The 16,770-nt window shown below is 44.2% G+C and overlaps 1 protein-coding gene across 1 annotated transcript in view; it reads right to left on the bottom strand.

Moving 5' to 3' along the window:
• Positions 1–16,770, bottom strand: part of LOC126524535 (ubiquitin-protein ligase E3B) — a 112,841-nt gene that overhangs the window by 19,630 nt on the left and 76,441 nt on the right. The window contains exons 19-23 of the mRNA XM_050172833.3: positions 15,926–16,045; positions 7,803–7,880; positions 2,702–2,800; positions 2,162–2,269; positions 30–167 (exon numbers count right to left, since the gene is read on the bottom strand). Coding sequence (XP_050028790.2) covers positions 30–167; positions 2,162–2,269; positions 2,702–2,800; positions 7,803–7,880; positions 15,926–16,045 — 543 coding nt within the window. The remainder of the gene's footprint in view (positions 1–29; positions 168–2,161; positions 2,270–2,701; positions 2,801–7,802; positions 7,881–15,925; positions 16,046–16,770) is intronic.

Here is a 16,770-nt window from a genome sequence, read left to right as displayed (position 1 = left end):
ATATTGTGCATGCGGAATGCATTTGGTACCTTGACGCAAGTCAGGCTCCGGTAGAGATCTGCATCGAGTGAGGGCAACTCGTCAATGGAGCTGTACAGGGCACTGTGCTGGTGGCCAAGCAGTTGACTCAGGAAGAAGGAAGCAAACGGCACGTCCACCACTATGCCCTGGACAAAAGAAAGGAACACGATTGACTGACTGATTGATCAGTTGACTGATTGGTTGATCAACTGATTGATCAGTTGGTTGGTTGGTTGATTGATTGATTGATTGATTGATTGATTTCAGCCTCTCAAAGTGACACGGGCTATGCAAGACCCTGCAGTGGAGAGTGCCAGATTTACTCTGACCACCTGACATGCTTTCATGTGTGCCCAATAACTGGTGCGTAAACATCAAACCTGTGATACTGGGCTCAGAGGCACAACATCAGAGCCACTGAGACAAAGCATCTGCAGGTGTCTTCGTTTTTGAGTAACATGCTGTTCACATGCCAAGAATAAAATTGCCACGCTTCCTATACAGCATCCAGTTTATGTGTACACAATGGGTTGCTTCCACTACATCATTTGTCATTTTTTTATAGGACAGCATAAAAACGCGGTTACACGATACAGTCGACTTCCGTGGAACGACGAAAGTGATCGAATTATCCGGTGAGTCAAATTAAACAAGACGCAGAAAGAAAAATGCCAGAACCACACTGCTGATTCATTCGGCAGTATTTGCCCTGTTCTAACATCCGCCCGAATGAAACACGCGCCCACTTTTTATGTGCACGAAGTAGAAAACGAACGTAGAAGGGACATTAAAGCTCCTAAACGACGTAAAAATCAAACGCCCACCCGAGATTTCGGCTAGAAAAACTGCTGCACAATGGCGGTTGGTTTTATAAAGCCAGCCTCCCGACACAATTTCTTTTATTCTTTAAGTCAGCTCCCCCGCGATACAGCTGTGTTATGCAGTAAAGCATACGACAATTGCGAAGGCGGTTTTAGTTTCCAATTCGACTGCACCGTGCAGGAAATTTCCGGCCCAATTCCTATTTAAAAAGAGAAAGGCGTGCATTAAAACAAGGTAAATATCGCAGTAAGGCACTGTGAGCTATGGTTATTGCTTGAAAATTTTCGTACGGCGGGCTGAAATTAGGCATTTTTGACGAGAGATGCGTGTTCAACACATTCACTGTCTCCTTAGCTCCGCCAAGACGGGCGCGGCCACTAAAGGGGTTGCCATCAGGGTCCCTATAGGGATCAGGCACCTGTGTGCCGACTGTTCCAAGTTCAAATCATCCAGCAATGGGCAAATTTACCTACAAAAATGCATGGGTGCTGGCCGGGACCCTCGGTCAGGATTGAATTAACCAAAAAATCAAATTAAACAATTAAACTGTCAATATAACACCCCTAACAACACGACGCACACACCATGAGCATGAATTTTCACTAACCCCAATCTTTGCCCGATCAAAATCTTTCAAATTCAGTTATTTTCCTAGAACTGTGGAAGATTAGAATTCATTGCCGTCTGATATTTTTAGTTCCAATAATTTTCTCGCTGAATTGGAGTGTCACCTTCTCTCTTAAACTTTCTTTTTCTTTTTCCTTTTTTTTTTCTTCCTTGCTTTTTGCTGTCTGTTTTGTACATTCATGTTGGATGTAACTCACACTTGCTTGGGCCATCACATTGGCCTGCAGTATCTTGAAATAAATAAATAAATAAACAGAGCCAAATTAACAGAAGTCTACTGTACTGTAGTGAGCTTGTGACAGCAGTAGTCAACCTTCTTCCTCAAAACAAAGTGCACTTGCACAAATCGAGAGAGCTAAAGAGAAGAGACTTTTGCAAGAAGCGTGTGCTGGACTCGTATGGAGAACCAACTCAAAGAAATGCAGCATTCACTCTTGAACGAATGAAAAACAACACAGATAATTCGGCACACCATCCCATTGTCTTGTGGTATAGTCCTGCGCAATCCTTTCTTACCTCACCTGGCAGATATGATGACACCCGAGACCTTGTCGGATGCTCCTAGCACAAAAAAAAAAAAAAAAGATGCCTGTCTGGGCAGTATTGCTGCGATTGATTTGTGTGGCATTATTTTCACAAATGATGGCAGGTGCACAAACTTTTATGAAAAAGGCTGGTTGTAACGACTCACCTCGTAGACAGCTTTTCCGAGCATCTTGCCCACAAATTCGAATAGAGACAAGTGGTTCTCATGGATGTACGACGTGGGCGATGGGTATAGCCGCTGCTCAGAGGTGGCCTGCATGTCGAAGCCACAGACAGACTGTTACAACTGAGGGGTTGTGCACGGGGGTGGGGGTGTGCAAGCATGGAAAAAAGAAAAAATGCACACAGCCCTAACTACAGCATTGCGCACTCAAATGTCACAGGGGCTGCAAAATACTGTAAAAAGGCGCAAGTTTGGCCTGTATTTGCTTCAGTAATAATAGACCTTTCCCTGCCAAATGAATGAAAAAAGATTGAAAGAATTGAACAGCCTAAACTGGTTGTCCTTTAGTGTCCCATTAACATCCCAAAGTGGTGCATGGGATATGGGGTGGAATGGCTCCGGCTTCGTTTCCACCACCTGCAATTCTTCAACATGAGCCCGCAGTGTAGTTCACAGGCAGTGTTGCATCACGCTCCCATTGGAATTCCGCAGAGAATTGAAGAGCGACAATGTTGCACTCACCCTGAATAGATTGAGGGAAGGGTCGAAGACCCTCTTGATCGTCTCCTCCAGAAACTCCTTGAACACACCATCCTGATCAATGCCTGCTTCATCTAGCCCCTGTGGTGCAATGCACATAACAGTGTATTGTGGGAAGAAAAAAAAATACTGAGTGAAGATAACGCACCAAGTAATATCGCATTGCGACAGCTTCAGGCAAGTGTATTTACTACTATCAGCATAAAATACAAATGCAAACAAATAAAGAAACGACTGCAATGCATTCTTGCATTTATGAGATTGCCTGCATTTGTAACAGTTCAATAATTCAGGCTCTAAAATATACATTGAGGATTACACATGCTTAGATACCGGCTAGAAAGTGCTTGTATGTTGCAATGCCATGTAATTACACATAACAATGTGTTCTGATCAGTTTTGCTGTTCAGTTTTCAAATTATGCTGGTGGAACAATGGATGCAACTGCAGAGAAAGAGAAACAAAATTGTGTCTAAAAATTTAACACGCAAAGGCAGAAGCATCCTTTCCTTAAGATACTTACTGTCACACTGCAGTGCAGAAAAAAAAAAAGCACAACAGGACTTTCATGTTGAATCTCCTAAACGCACAGAACATGATGCTTAACACTTTCTGATTCTGCCGAACTTGTCATTGTGCTTAAATGAACAAAAAGAAACAGGTGTTCTGAAGAACAGCCTAACAACATTGCTGTAAAAGAAAGACTCGGCTCTCAGTTCACCACTTTCGTCTGAGGCCACAAGGAAGCGGAAGACAGCGCACGAGCTAGCGTGCATGAGTGATGATAGATGGAACGAACAGGGAAAGAATAAGCGGGGGCGTGGTCATACGGCTTGGCATATGGCTTGGCTATCGAGCGTGGTGCCAGCACGATCGCTTGCTGGGTGAAAAGCAATGCAAGCAGCATTGCCCTGTTGCCCAGGCAACCCACGTGTGGCAGGACGAAAGGAGCTGAGGCTGTGCAAAAAAAAACGTGGTGACCGCCACATGTTTATGGCTCCTGTAACTGCTGCTAGCGCATGCGATCGGCATGTGTTACTCGGAGAGACCCGTCGCTGGGGTGCATATTTACATTACGGTTGCGTGCCTACGGACGCAACTCCGTAGTCGAGTTTGCATGCAGGTGGCATTTTATTTCTGATATGAACTTCGTCGTTGCGGTGCAATATGCAGAGCTGCACTCAGCTCTGAGTGGAAGGAAACTGTGCAGAAACTACAGACGACAACTGTCAACGTAAGTGAATAATCGAACGCTTTGAGAAAGCCACGCGCTTCATTAAAGGAATGGTGCACTTGACATATATTTAATGTAGTGAGAATAATTTGATAGCGTTTGTTGGTTCGTTACATAATTCCATAGAAAACAGAGCTGCTAACCAGCACATCTTTCGCGGTAGTATAGTTGGACAGCATGGGCATCTCAAAGCGCTATGACAGCTGGCATTTGGCAAGAAACGCTCCCCAAAAGGCGAGTGCGCAAGTCCTTTGCATTAGCGCCTTGTTCCAACCTTCGACCGCCAACCACCGGCCACGAAAACAGGCAAAAGAGGCAGAGAAAGTTCTCATATAAACTGGAATACAAAGCGAAACATTTTCTTGAAAAAGTAGACTAAATTCACCCCTCGTCCTATAATGCAGTATTGAGCAGAATGGGAACCGTCATCTGGCAACTATAGCATGTATGTTGGCAAATGTATAGCCAAAACTGCATCCGCATCCAAATGCGCTTGACAAGTGTTGATGTACAGCCTTGTCGGTGACCATTCGCTTGTCCTCATAGTCAATACGCATAAACAATCCTAAATATGTCCAAATGTGATTACCGACTTTCTTCCTTTTCTTTCTTTTTGCACTGTGTCTTAATGCGTGCGTTCTTTCATTCAACCTAGTGTGATGTTCCTCTTTTTTTTTTTTTTGTGAGCAATTAGAAGTTGCACATGGACACAGTTTTCAGCACCATTCACGATAATAGTTCTATAATTCACTAATGTGAACGGCAACATGGCCGCTCAGTGCCAATTTCACATTTCTGAAAAAAAAAGAAAAGAAGCATGGGATATTGATAAGCACAATAAAGCAGAACTGTTGCCGTGCAACTCGTGTAAAACGTCATTTCACGAGGTTGTGCAGTGAATCTACGGCTTGATGAGGCACTCGAGGACTTTGTGCACGAGCTCTGTGCGTGCTCGCTACCGGTGGCAATGCCAGTTGTGAAAATACCGTAAGATTTCGTGTATAATATTAGTTTTTTTTTATTATTGTTAGTGTCCCCAATTCCCGCCTTGTGCTATATGCGGATCCGAACGAAAATTTCAGTCACAAATTGGGCTTGAAGTTTTGGTTTCGTTATTGCTGCATGGCTATGGCTTGGCTTCATTATTGCTGCATGGCTATGGCATCGTTTATTGTTGAGTGCGCACCTTGGCAGCACACGTGCAAACCACACCTCGCGAAGGGCATCTTTTTTTATTCCGCAGTGAAGGAGCAAGGTGTCAGGGCCATGAAAACAGTACTCGCCTACTTTCAAGAGAAAGGTGATTTTAGCTGCGCAGGACATGGGCAACAGTGCAGCCGGGAGGCAGTTTGGCATCAACGAGGGAAGCATTCGCGGGTGAAGTCGACAGAAGGAAGCCCTATTCGCATGCAGCGGAACGCGAAGAAGCTTTCACGGCCAGAAGAATGGGACATCCCCAGAAATCAAATTCGCCCTCATGAAGCTCGTACGCCAACAGCGAGCCGCGCATCTAGCTGTGAGCATGGAGCTTATGCAGGCAAAAGCTAGGGAGCTTGCAAGAGAAAAAGGGCTACCAAGCGCCGCCTTCAAAGTGAACAAGCACCGGATTTATCGCTACATGTCGATTTATCGCTACTCCTTACGCCGCTGAACTTCGATTTCGCGAAAGCTGCCAGAACCATTCGAAGAGCTGTTTGTGGCTTTCCAGTGCCACATTATTTCGCTGCACAAGTTGAAGAACTTCCAGCTAGGACAAATCGGCAATGATCACCAAACGGCAGTTTATCTGGACATGCTGTCACCCCCCAACATGCACGAAAAGAGCTCTAAATGAGTTTATGTCCGGTCCATTGGCAACGAGAAGACGCGAGTTGCCGTCATGTTGTCGTGCACGGCAGACGGCTGCAAGCTCCCGCCCTGTGTCATCCTCAAGTGCAAGACAGTGCCTAAAGGTGAGGAGCTGCCAAAAAATGTCATCCTGGGATGCCATAACAAAGGCTGGATGAACGAGGATCTTGGGCTCGACTGGATAAAGTCTGTGTGGTGCAGGCAGCACACTGTTGTCGTTCCCATCCATCCTCGTGCTGGACGCATTTCGTTCCCATTTGGCCGACTCAGTGAAGAGGCTATTGCGCGAATCTGGCACTGAACTCGTCGTTATCCCGGGTGGGATGACATCTCAGGTGCAGCCTCTAGATGTTTGCGTGAAAAAGCTGTTCAAGGACGCAGTCAAGCGATGCTATGCAAGTGGATGCGCTCAGGTGAGCCGACCAGATCGCTGAAGCGGGAATCGTCAGCCACACTATACAAGTGGATTGTGGACGCATGGGCAAGCAAACCAGAGGACCTTGTGCATTGCGCTTTCAAGAAGTGCGGCATCTCGAACGTGCTCGATGGCACAGAGGGTGAGTACCTCTGGGAAGATATTTCCGACAAGGAACTATCCGAAGCGAGTGCAGCTGAGGAAGGCACCGATTGAAGTGCGGAGTGCAATTTAAATAAATGTTTTCCTCGAGTTTTCCTCACTCGTATTAAAACTTTTTTTTTTTTTCCAGTTTGCGTTCCAGAAATTTCACCTCTTATTATATGCGAGTTGGTTTTAAACGCGGGTTTTTACGGTAATATGTTTCAGTGATTTTGTTTTTCCTCTTTTTGTTCACTTCAAGATAAGGGGGCAACCTATATGTTCACTCAACCTAACTTCCGGATTATACGGTATTTCTTTTAGAAGGGTAGGAAGAGAGGCTTCTCTGGGAGTGACGTCATTGACTCTCCTGTTAGAGATGGCACAACCCAGTGCAACCAAGGAGGCTTGAAAAAGAATTTTCCAAAGTGGCCAGCCCCCGCAAATTCTTCGCAAATGCTGTGCTAGCTGGAGATCGATCACAGTCCAATGGGTTGTGCTCTGTTTATGTAAATTCTGGGCTAACTGCAAAACCTTGTTGCTTTGGGCTAAAGCATTGCCTTTGGCTTAGAAGTGACATCATGACGTCCCACACTATTTGACCAGACGTTCATGTTTCATCCTAAAACCAGTTACACAATGAAACACATCCAGGAGTATCTACACGGCGAAATTCACAGTCTTAAATGCCGCAAGAAATTGGAACAGAATGTTTCGTGTTCTCTGCTGTAAGCTAATGTTATTTACTTCCTCTAGGAAGATGGTAGTGACCCGACTTCACTTTTATGATGTCATCTCTACTCAAAAAGTTTTTTTTTCGCAAGGTGTTTTCAATATTCGTTGACAACATTAATCAGAAGCTGCCAAGGCCAAAGAATTCTGTTTTCCGTTTCTGGTGAAAATGCCAATGCACACAAAGTATAGAAACCTTTAGGCAGCGACTTCTGCCTCGTATTTCCACGGTCGAGGTTTCAAGTTATCTGGAGTTTGGCACAAAAGCTTTTCGATATAAGGGGCAAAAAACCCATGGAGTGGACACTGCAGCAAAAAAAGATCTTGACTTAACCATTATTTTGAGATATTAGAGTTCAAGTTAACAATGGTTTACTGGATTGACAGTGCTCCGAGATTTCCGCAGACCGTAAATTGTAGACCTGCCCCATGTAGTAAACGGTAATAGTCCTCCAAGACTTTTGCAAACAGTAAGTTGCAGAACACACATTGAAGCAATTTACATACCAAGATCTTGCAGTACTCATAACACTGAAGGTCTCAACACCACAGTATTCAAAAAGTATATGAAAATTACAAGTGAATCTATACTTTGATACGCACTTTCTTCCGTGAGTTTTGTTATCTTTAGTGCATGACGTAAGGCAATATCAGTTTCTGAAAACTGCTATTAATATGCGCTGATGCTAAACCATGCTAGCCCATCAATGTACCTGTTCGTTGATGAAGCGCACCCTGATGACACCCTTGAGGCCTTGTGGAGGCAGCAAAGCCAGCTGTTGATAGCCATCCTGAGAGGCAAGAAAGAGAGCAGTTATTGAGAAATCAGGTAAAGCTTTGCAGCCAACTAAAAACGAAATTAAGTTGCCCACTGTATGATAAGAATCTAAATGTCTTCTCCAAGTGCCAGATTTCCTTGCGATTCCCTCTTACTGATTTTATCTCCATTGACAAAACTGAAACAAGAATGTAACACTATTAGAGTGACTACATTAGCACGTCGGTTATCACTTCTGGTGGAAATTACCACTTTGGGAGCAAAAAGGGGAACAATAGGTTCAACAAAAATAGGGGTAGGGGGAGTAAATACCAGTTGAATTACACCACTATCAAGCCATCACACAGTGAACAACCATTTACAGTATAAAATAACAAACATAAAATTTAAAGATGGACTTTAATACAGGTTTTCCCACAGTTTATTCCAACCACCAGTCCATTTAATCTGTGCACGTGCCAATTTAATCCAAACACCATTCAAATTATTCAAACTGCCAGTGATTTCAGTCCAAACACCACTCAACTTTATTCCAAACACCACTACATTTAACACAAATGCCAGCCAAATTAATCCAAATGCCAGTGAGTTAATCCAAGCATAATGTCCTTCAAGTACCTTCGAAATTCACAGCAACTGAAATTTTCTAAAATATTAATGGTTGATATTTTTCTTCAAAATAAACGGGCAAGGTGAGGAACCAGTAGCATTCCTCTCAGGTGACTAACAACTTTTGTAGGCCTTTTTCTTTTAGTTTTTAGGACACTCGGAAAACAGAAATTCTAGCAGAAAAGTGTGAGGAAATGTCAGCGTTAGATCATTAAGCAAGTTGGTAATGCACCAACGATGTCATCATGGGTTTTAACTGAAACACAAAAGAGTAACTCTATGGTGATCACTAGGCACAGGTAGGCACAGGTACTAGCGAATACTAATCACTTTTTCTACTGCCGCTATCGGTGTCCTTCGATTGCATATGCTGTCACTAATACCATTGAAATTCTCATGAAATTGGCAATTAACTGCATAATGCACCTTGCTAACAGGGCCTAGTCACTAGTGATCACAAGTTACTTACTATTCTCAGTTTAGTGTTCTCACTGTTTTAAGTACCATAATGTCATGGATATCAAATGCACTGTCATAAAATGAGTCATTCAACTACGCCTATTAGGAAATGGTGTGCTTAAGTCACTAGTGATTATGAATCATATATTTTACTATAAGAGTGGTAGCTTTCATTCGTGAATGTTGTCATTGGTGTCAATAAAACTGTCATAAAATGAAAAATTGATAATGCAGAGTCATTAGTGATCACTAGTGATGCGCTCAGACGTTCTGCTAGTTTCATGCATCCTAATGCCATGGATATCAAATGAAACGTAACTTAGACAATTCAATTACAATAATTAGAAGATGCTAGGGCTGAGCAACTAGTTATCATGAATCACCTTCAGTATGACAATGGTAGCCATCATTCGTACACGCCATTGTTGATATCAATCAAACCACATTTGATAAACTACTACAACCACCAATGAAAGGCTTGCAGAACACAAGCAAAATGTGGCAAAACCACAGCAAAACATGCAAGCTTATGTTCGACGCATGCACAGTGGAGACGAGATGCAAAGACCGCTGCATGCGTGAAATAATCGAAGCCCGGCTGATTCGATAAAAGGGAGGAGGCTGTGTTAGTACAACGTCAGTTAATCTTTCTGACAAGAAAATCACGTTCCCGGATGGTAATAGTGTGTGCATGCATAGAGTGGGAGTCATCTTTTGTATCTTTCATACCTGCTTCGCTATATATCTGCCTCTGCGTTTCAATAAACGTCAGTTGAAAGGCAGCGCTGTCCTGTGTCTCTGTCACGCCCCTGTCTTTTTGAATTGAGCTAAACGCTTTGCCATTATGAGTACATCTTTTATTTTGACATCACTAACTGATAATGCCAAGTCATCAAGGATCATTAGTGATAAGTGAAAGTATGATGTTCTCATATTTTCAGACAGCAACAGAGTCACCATTACCGTTGAAGCTCCCACTCTGGCCATTTGGCGAGTTCGCTATACTAGATAAACCGTGAACCGCACACTGTCACACAAATGGAGTGCAAAAATGAAGGTGTCCTCTCGAAGAGAAACTAGCGAAACCAATTGGTTTGTCCGTACAGCGTCTTCTAACAATAACATAGAAACATTGTGGTCACTCATGAATGCCGTCACCTCCTCAGTGGGCGTTAACAACGGCTACATGTAAACGGCTTGGGAAATGTGCTTTTGTTACGTGCCATGGTTTAATGCACATTTGGCGCCTCTAAGTACTACAATGCTCTATGATTTCTGCAAGTCATTTGCCGGGCATAATATGTGCAATTTGGAGTTTTGTATCCGTGCTTAGTCAGCATAAGACTCTGTGCCCCATGCAGTTGCGCAACAAAGATCGTCACAGTGTTTAGTACAAGCTATCCTTATTCGTGGTTCAGAAGCATCAATGACCGCACCTAATTATTTTTCAAAAGCACAAAACATAGCAAAATTTCACTTGCTGGCTTCATTCTTAACTGCAGGCTAGAAGGTTCCAAGTTGTAATTTATGTAATACAATGTAATTCTGCACTTTATCATATGCCACAGGTTGCCCACCACCAGCCAGATAGTAAACACTTAAACCTGAAGAAAAACTGACTAAATGCAGCTGTCAAGGTGTGGAAGTGAAGTCCACCCCATGCAGACACAAGCATTCTCACTCATTAACTCTGTCTTTGATAAGCACATAAATATTTCTCCCTGTCTGCATCATCTATTCGTAAACTGCACGTCACTGAGAAAAACTTCGTTTCTAGGAGTGCGCGAATATTCAAAATTTTTAATATTATCAGTATTATAGCATATTTTTAATTTGCATTAGATTTGAGAACAAGGTATTCGGAAATTTTGAAATATTCGGTTGGATACAAATATTAGAAACAAATCGAATATATATTGTCACGTGGTCGTGACGTCAAAGAACACAGTAGCAATACTGTGAACGACAAAACAAACTTTTATTGGGCAAACCTGTGCCCACAAAACAGGCTATACTTATAGCACGATAGCGGCGAACACGCTCGGCGATCGTCGAATATCTGATCTGCGGGTCAAGCGCGTCGACTTTTATAGATCAGTCGTGGAATGTTCCAGATTAACCGATGGGACCCGCGTGCCTTCCACAAAGTTCTGCACTATTCGCGTCTCGCATACATGCAATCAGATTACACAAGTTGCGGTGAAAGACAGTGGAGGGAACCATCGATAACATTCCAGAAACTTCTTTTACATGCAGGCGCGTCCTGCGCTGCACGATAACATTTGTTAGGTGGCCAAACGTGGTCGCCCGATAAAGATAAGTACACGTGTCATTACCCCCCTCTTAAAAAGCATCGACCCGATGCTGCAAACAAACGAAAGTAATAAATAAGCACTCGTAGCAAAGAAAACAACAAAATAAGGGAAGTTCGTTAACGTCCGTAAAACGGTTTAAGACGCACCACGTGGACCATTTCAGGTCGTGCGCGGCGCCGCTGTGAATGCGAAATGCCGTCTGGCACGACCTCATAGTCCAGTGTGCCAATACGTCGGATGACCTTGTAGGGTCCGAAATAGCGTCGCAGTAGTTTCTCACTCAGTCCTCGTCGGCGTATCGGGGTCCATACCCAAACACGGTCGCCGGGCTGGTACTCGACGAAGCGTCGTCGGAGGTTGTAGTGTCGGCTGTCGGTATGCTGCTGGTTTTTGATCCGTAGGCGGGCGAGTTGTCGGGCTTCTTCGGCGCGCTGGAGATAAGTAGCGACGTCAAGATTCTCTTCGTCAGTGACGTGCGGCAGCATGGCGTCGAGCGTCGTCGTCGGGTTCCTGCCGTAAACCAACTTGAACGGCGTGATCTGTGTTGTTTCTTGCACCGCCGTGTTGTAAGCGAATGCTCCGTACGGCAGGACAGCATCCCACGTCTTGTGTTCGACGTCGACGTACATCGCTAGCATGTCGGCGAGGGTCTTATTGAGCCGCTCCGTAAGACCATTCGTCTGCGGTTGGTAGGCCGTTGTCCTTCTGTGCCTTGTCTGACTGTAGTTCAGAATGGCTTGAGTGAGCTCCACTGTAAAGGCCGTTCCTCTGTCAGTGATGAGGACTTCTGGGGCACCATGTCGCAGCAGGATGTTTTCGACAAAGAATTTCGCCACTTCGGCTGAGCTACCTTTCGGCAGTGCTTTAGTTTCAGCGAAGCGGGTGAGGTAGTCCGTCGCCACGACGATCCACTTATTTCCGGTTGTTGACGTCGGAAAGGGTCCCAGCAAGTCCATCCCGAGCTGCTGGAATGGTCGGCAAGGAGGCTCGATCGGCTGTAGTAATCCGGCTGGCCTTGTCGGCGGTGTCTTGCGTCGCTGACAGTCTCGGCATGTTCTGACATAACGGGCGACGTCGGCGGTCAGGTGCGGCCAATAATACTTTTCTTGTATCCTCGATAGTGTCCGGGAAAATCCTAGGTCGGATCGTCATGTAGGGCGTGCAATACTTCTGGACGAAGTCCTGACGGGACCCAGCACCTCTACCCAGCACCTCCACCAGATGTCACGTGGTCGTGACGTCAAAGAACACAGTAGCAATACTGTGAACGACAAAACAAACTTTTATTGGGCGAACCTGTGCCCACAAAACAGGCTATACTTATAGCACAACGATAGCGGCGAACACGCTCGGCGATCGTCGAAAATCTGATCTGCGGGTCAAGCGCGTCGACTTTTATAGATCAGTCGTGGAATGTTCCAGATTAACCGATGGGACCCGCGTGCCTTCCACAAAGTTCTGCACTATTCGCGTCGCGCATACATGCAATCAGATTACACAAGTTGCGGTGAAAGACAGTGGAGGGAACCATCGATAACATTCCAGAAACTTCTTTTACATGCAGGCGCGTCCTGCGCTGCACGATAACATTTGTTAGGTGGCCAAACGTGGTCGCCCGATAAAGATAAGTACACGTGTCAATATTTTTCTAAGTGTGGGATCAAACACGGTTCGTATAATTTGTTTCTATGTAGTCTATGAATACGTGTATGATCTCGTGCTGAATTTTGCGATATTGAGCTGCTCGCAAAATTTGCGAGAAAGCCAGCCTCAATAGCAAGGGGCACAGGTTTGAGGATAGCGAGGCTGCTCTTACAGTGCAACAAAAGGGGAAGGGGGCGATCTGTGCAAAAGAATCCAACTGCAACAGGAATGGTCTTTCCAAGAGTACAGATCCAATGGGCCAATCCTCAGCAGCAATGCCCGTCCACGTGGCCTCACTATGTAATTACGCCAGCTACCCACTGCACGCCTATGTCGCGCCTCCGTACAACATATCCCATGCCTTTTACAACATTTTAGGCTAGAGGGATGGCCGATCGACTACCGCAATACGCGCGCCCTAGCAAAACCCGGGACTTGTATTAAATATCTCACAGGCGATGGGCATTGCCGCGATTCCTGTGTCCATCACAGTGCACTAAAAGTTGCTATTCTAAACGAGTGTGGTTTGCATTGCACATCTGTACTTGGAGTCACAATAAAACCTTTTTTTTTTTTTTTCATGCAACCGAAGGTGCCCTCTCCCTTCTTCCTGCAGTATAATTTAGTATGCCTCGCATTATATCGGTGGTTGCGTGGTATTCTGGCAAATGCAGTACTTTGGCAACAGTGGGTCGATCAGATACCTTGCACTGAAAAAAAAAACGACAGATGGGGCTTGCTGCACAAACTGTGCTGCAGAAGGCCTGCTTGCATGTGGCATAAAACACAGGAAGAAGGAAAAAATGTTTTCCCAGTTCTTTTCCAACCAACGGTCATCGGATACAGTGCAGCACCACTTTGTTCTGTCTGGGTGTAAACGCTGCACTTGGCCTTGCTCATTTGTTAATTTTGCAGTGCCATCTCCAATGCTGAGGTTATTGCTTGACGGAAAATACAACTGATGACTGGCACAGGGTCAAGTGCCTTTGAGTTCATGGGCATTTGATGTTGTATGGTAAGGCATGGGTTGACGAGAATAGACAGCTAGTGGGAATTACTCAATTTCCCAAGTTAACATGAGCGAAATACACAATCTTTTAGTATAAAGGCTTACTTGTTAAAGTTTTTACCTTTGACAATGTAACTGCAATGTTTCCAAATTTAAGATAACCAAACTTGCAAATAAATGCATGTGTGCATCATTATTCTGTATTCAATTCAATATTTGCAGTTAAGTATTCATATTCAATTCGTATTAGAAAATTTTTATGTTCGCACATGCCTAGTCGTTACCCAATCCTATCTAGGTGCCTCGGCTGCTTTCCGATAGCTCATTTTTGATAACCCTATCGCTAGAATTATGGCGATGGCTACAATGGGACCTTAACTACCTAAGCGCCGCACATCATACTTCGAACGAGCGTACAAAGGAAAACAAAATTGGACCCAGCACAGCTGCTGTTTGCATTGTCGGATCTGAACGCCCAGATCTATGTGCATCCTCAGTTTGCAATGTTATGTTACTAAATTGCAATGCAAGACTTACAAAGAAAAAAAAACTTTACAATAATTCGGCTGTGACCGTGAGAAATTTCATTTACAAATTCATGCGTTTATGCGTCTCGGAAGACTAGTATTTTTTACTAGATGTGTGCGAATATTCAAAATTTTGAATATGAATCTAACAGACTTGATTCGAGAATTCACTATTCGAGGCTGTCGAATACTCCTTTGCGCAGACGATCGAGTTCCTGAGCAAACACACGGAGCAGGTGACTCATGCATAGTAGTTGCCAGCCGTTGAGCAAGAGTGTCTCGGGCAGCCTCTGAATTCAGTGTTTCAATTTCGAAGAATAAACTCAATTTCTGACCAATCTCATCATGTCTGTACTTCCTCAAACACAATTTGCGGTAGTATTGCCCTTTGCTCTTTCAATATGCACTACGCACTCTACTGCATGCATTCGGAACATCCCGTTTTTTTCTTTTTTTATTACTTTCAATGACATTGCGCACCGAATGCGATCATACTGTACCACAGTGTACACGTATCAAATAATGCAAACAAGCCTTTTCTTGCCGGGCAGGCTCCACTAAATCTTTCATTTAGCTTTTTTTTTTTTAGAAATTGTAAATAGTCAACACTCAATTCAATATTGGGCGGTCGTTTTTCTCAAATGCTCGTATTAGTGACTCGATTAGAAAATTTTGCTACTCTAATGAATTTATATTGTCCTGCCTGTGCTCAGTACGGATGAGAGCGAGAGGAAACGCGGGAAAGAGGGAGGATGCGTCAAGGCCCCGCACCACGTGCGGCATGCTCTTGCAAAACCCTGCCTGGGACATCCGGGATTATGTGTATGGCTGCTGTAGCTGCACAACATTAAAGTTCATTGATACTTTTGTAAAAGAAAGCATTGATTTATGTCTCCCATGAGCCAGAAAGCTCATTTCTTCCATCTCCTGACAGAGCCTGCGCTATGCTATGCGGAGTGGACAGCACTCTGTAGAATTTTGACATAGGCCAGCATAATGTATACTACACTAAACTGGTTTGCAAAAGGGTTCAACGTTGGAACAGTGTTGGAAATTGGTTTGGTTCGGAAATTTTTATCTATCCAAATCGGAACTCAAACGGAACAAAATTGGAGCATACCAAACCAGAACCAAAGCAGTATTTTTCTCTGTTCAACATCCTGATTGAGTAAATAAATTTCTGTTGTGAGAAAACAAATTCTGCACGCTTCATTTCTTTCTTTTTTAATTGGGGACATGGTAATTATTTTTTTCTTGCAATAAATATCGAGTTCGCATTAGACTCAGGTGCGCATAATTTCTTTATGCTGAACCTTCAACCTGTGCATTAGACCTGGGCTTCATTAAAATTGGGTAAATAGTACAGTCTTTCTGTGTCCATGCGTTTTCTAACCAAGGATGAGGCCTAGGCCCCGCTGAGCCAACATTGCAACTCTGAACAAAGGCAAAAAAGTCCTCGTGCCTAAAACGTGCATCACCATTGCGGCATACTGACCTCGACGATACGTGTCCTGTGCACGGTGATGAGCGTGGACTGCGACAGCGCACAGGCGGACTCGGTGAGGCCCAACACCGCCTTCTCGTTGGTCACATACTTGCGGAACAGGACCACCCTCTGCATGCACATTCAAAAGCGGTTGCCACAAGTTGAGAATGACCCAAGGCATGACCGGGTGACAGCGAGAGCGGAAAAAGAAAAGAAAGCCATCCTTAGCTTTAGAGAATATGAATGCCTTCTCAAAGCAGAGGAAGTGTACTGCGTGTCAACCAAAAACAAAGCTATCAGACTCCTTGGTTTTGGCAGGAAACAAGATATAATGATGGCAGGTGACGGGCACCCATGTTTCCTCTAAGTGCACTTACACAAGCACATCGCAATGCACTTTTGTAATGTGCAATGCAGTTGTACCATGTGTTTATGGACTGCTCGTTCACTCACATTCCCTCAGACAAGCGTTACAGGCTTATTATTTGTAACACGTGGATTCTTGCTACACACAGACAAAAAAGAAATCTTCCTTTTCCCTGTCACGCACTGGGTTGTAATAGTTGTACTTGCAATACTAGCCTCCAGTCCTCAGTAAAGCGTGCACAAAGTGGCATGTCTGACGGCCTCGCCACAGGCGCACCGAACCGTATATGACCACGCTCCTACTATTTCGTAACTTCAACAGAACTAGCGTGGTGCATTAGTTAGAAAATCTGGCTCACACAACTGAAAAGTCACATGTTTACGTCCTGTTCGAAGACAACAATATTTTTTTGTTTAGCAGGATGTTGTGATGACACATTGACCAAAGGAAGGCATTGCACGAAGATCTACCATTAATGTGCATATTC

This window comes from Dermacentor andersoni, chromosome 3, assembly GCF_023375885.2.
Source record: "Dermacentor andersoni chromosome 3, qqDerAnde1_hic_scaffold, whole genome shotgun sequence".
NCBI classification, from domain to species: Eukaryota; Metazoa; Arthropoda; class Arachnida; order Ixodida; family Ixodidae; genus Dermacentor; species Dermacentor andersoni.
Note: the sequence above shows the minus strand (reverse complement) of the source record. Positions and strands in the feature narration are given on the sequence as shown.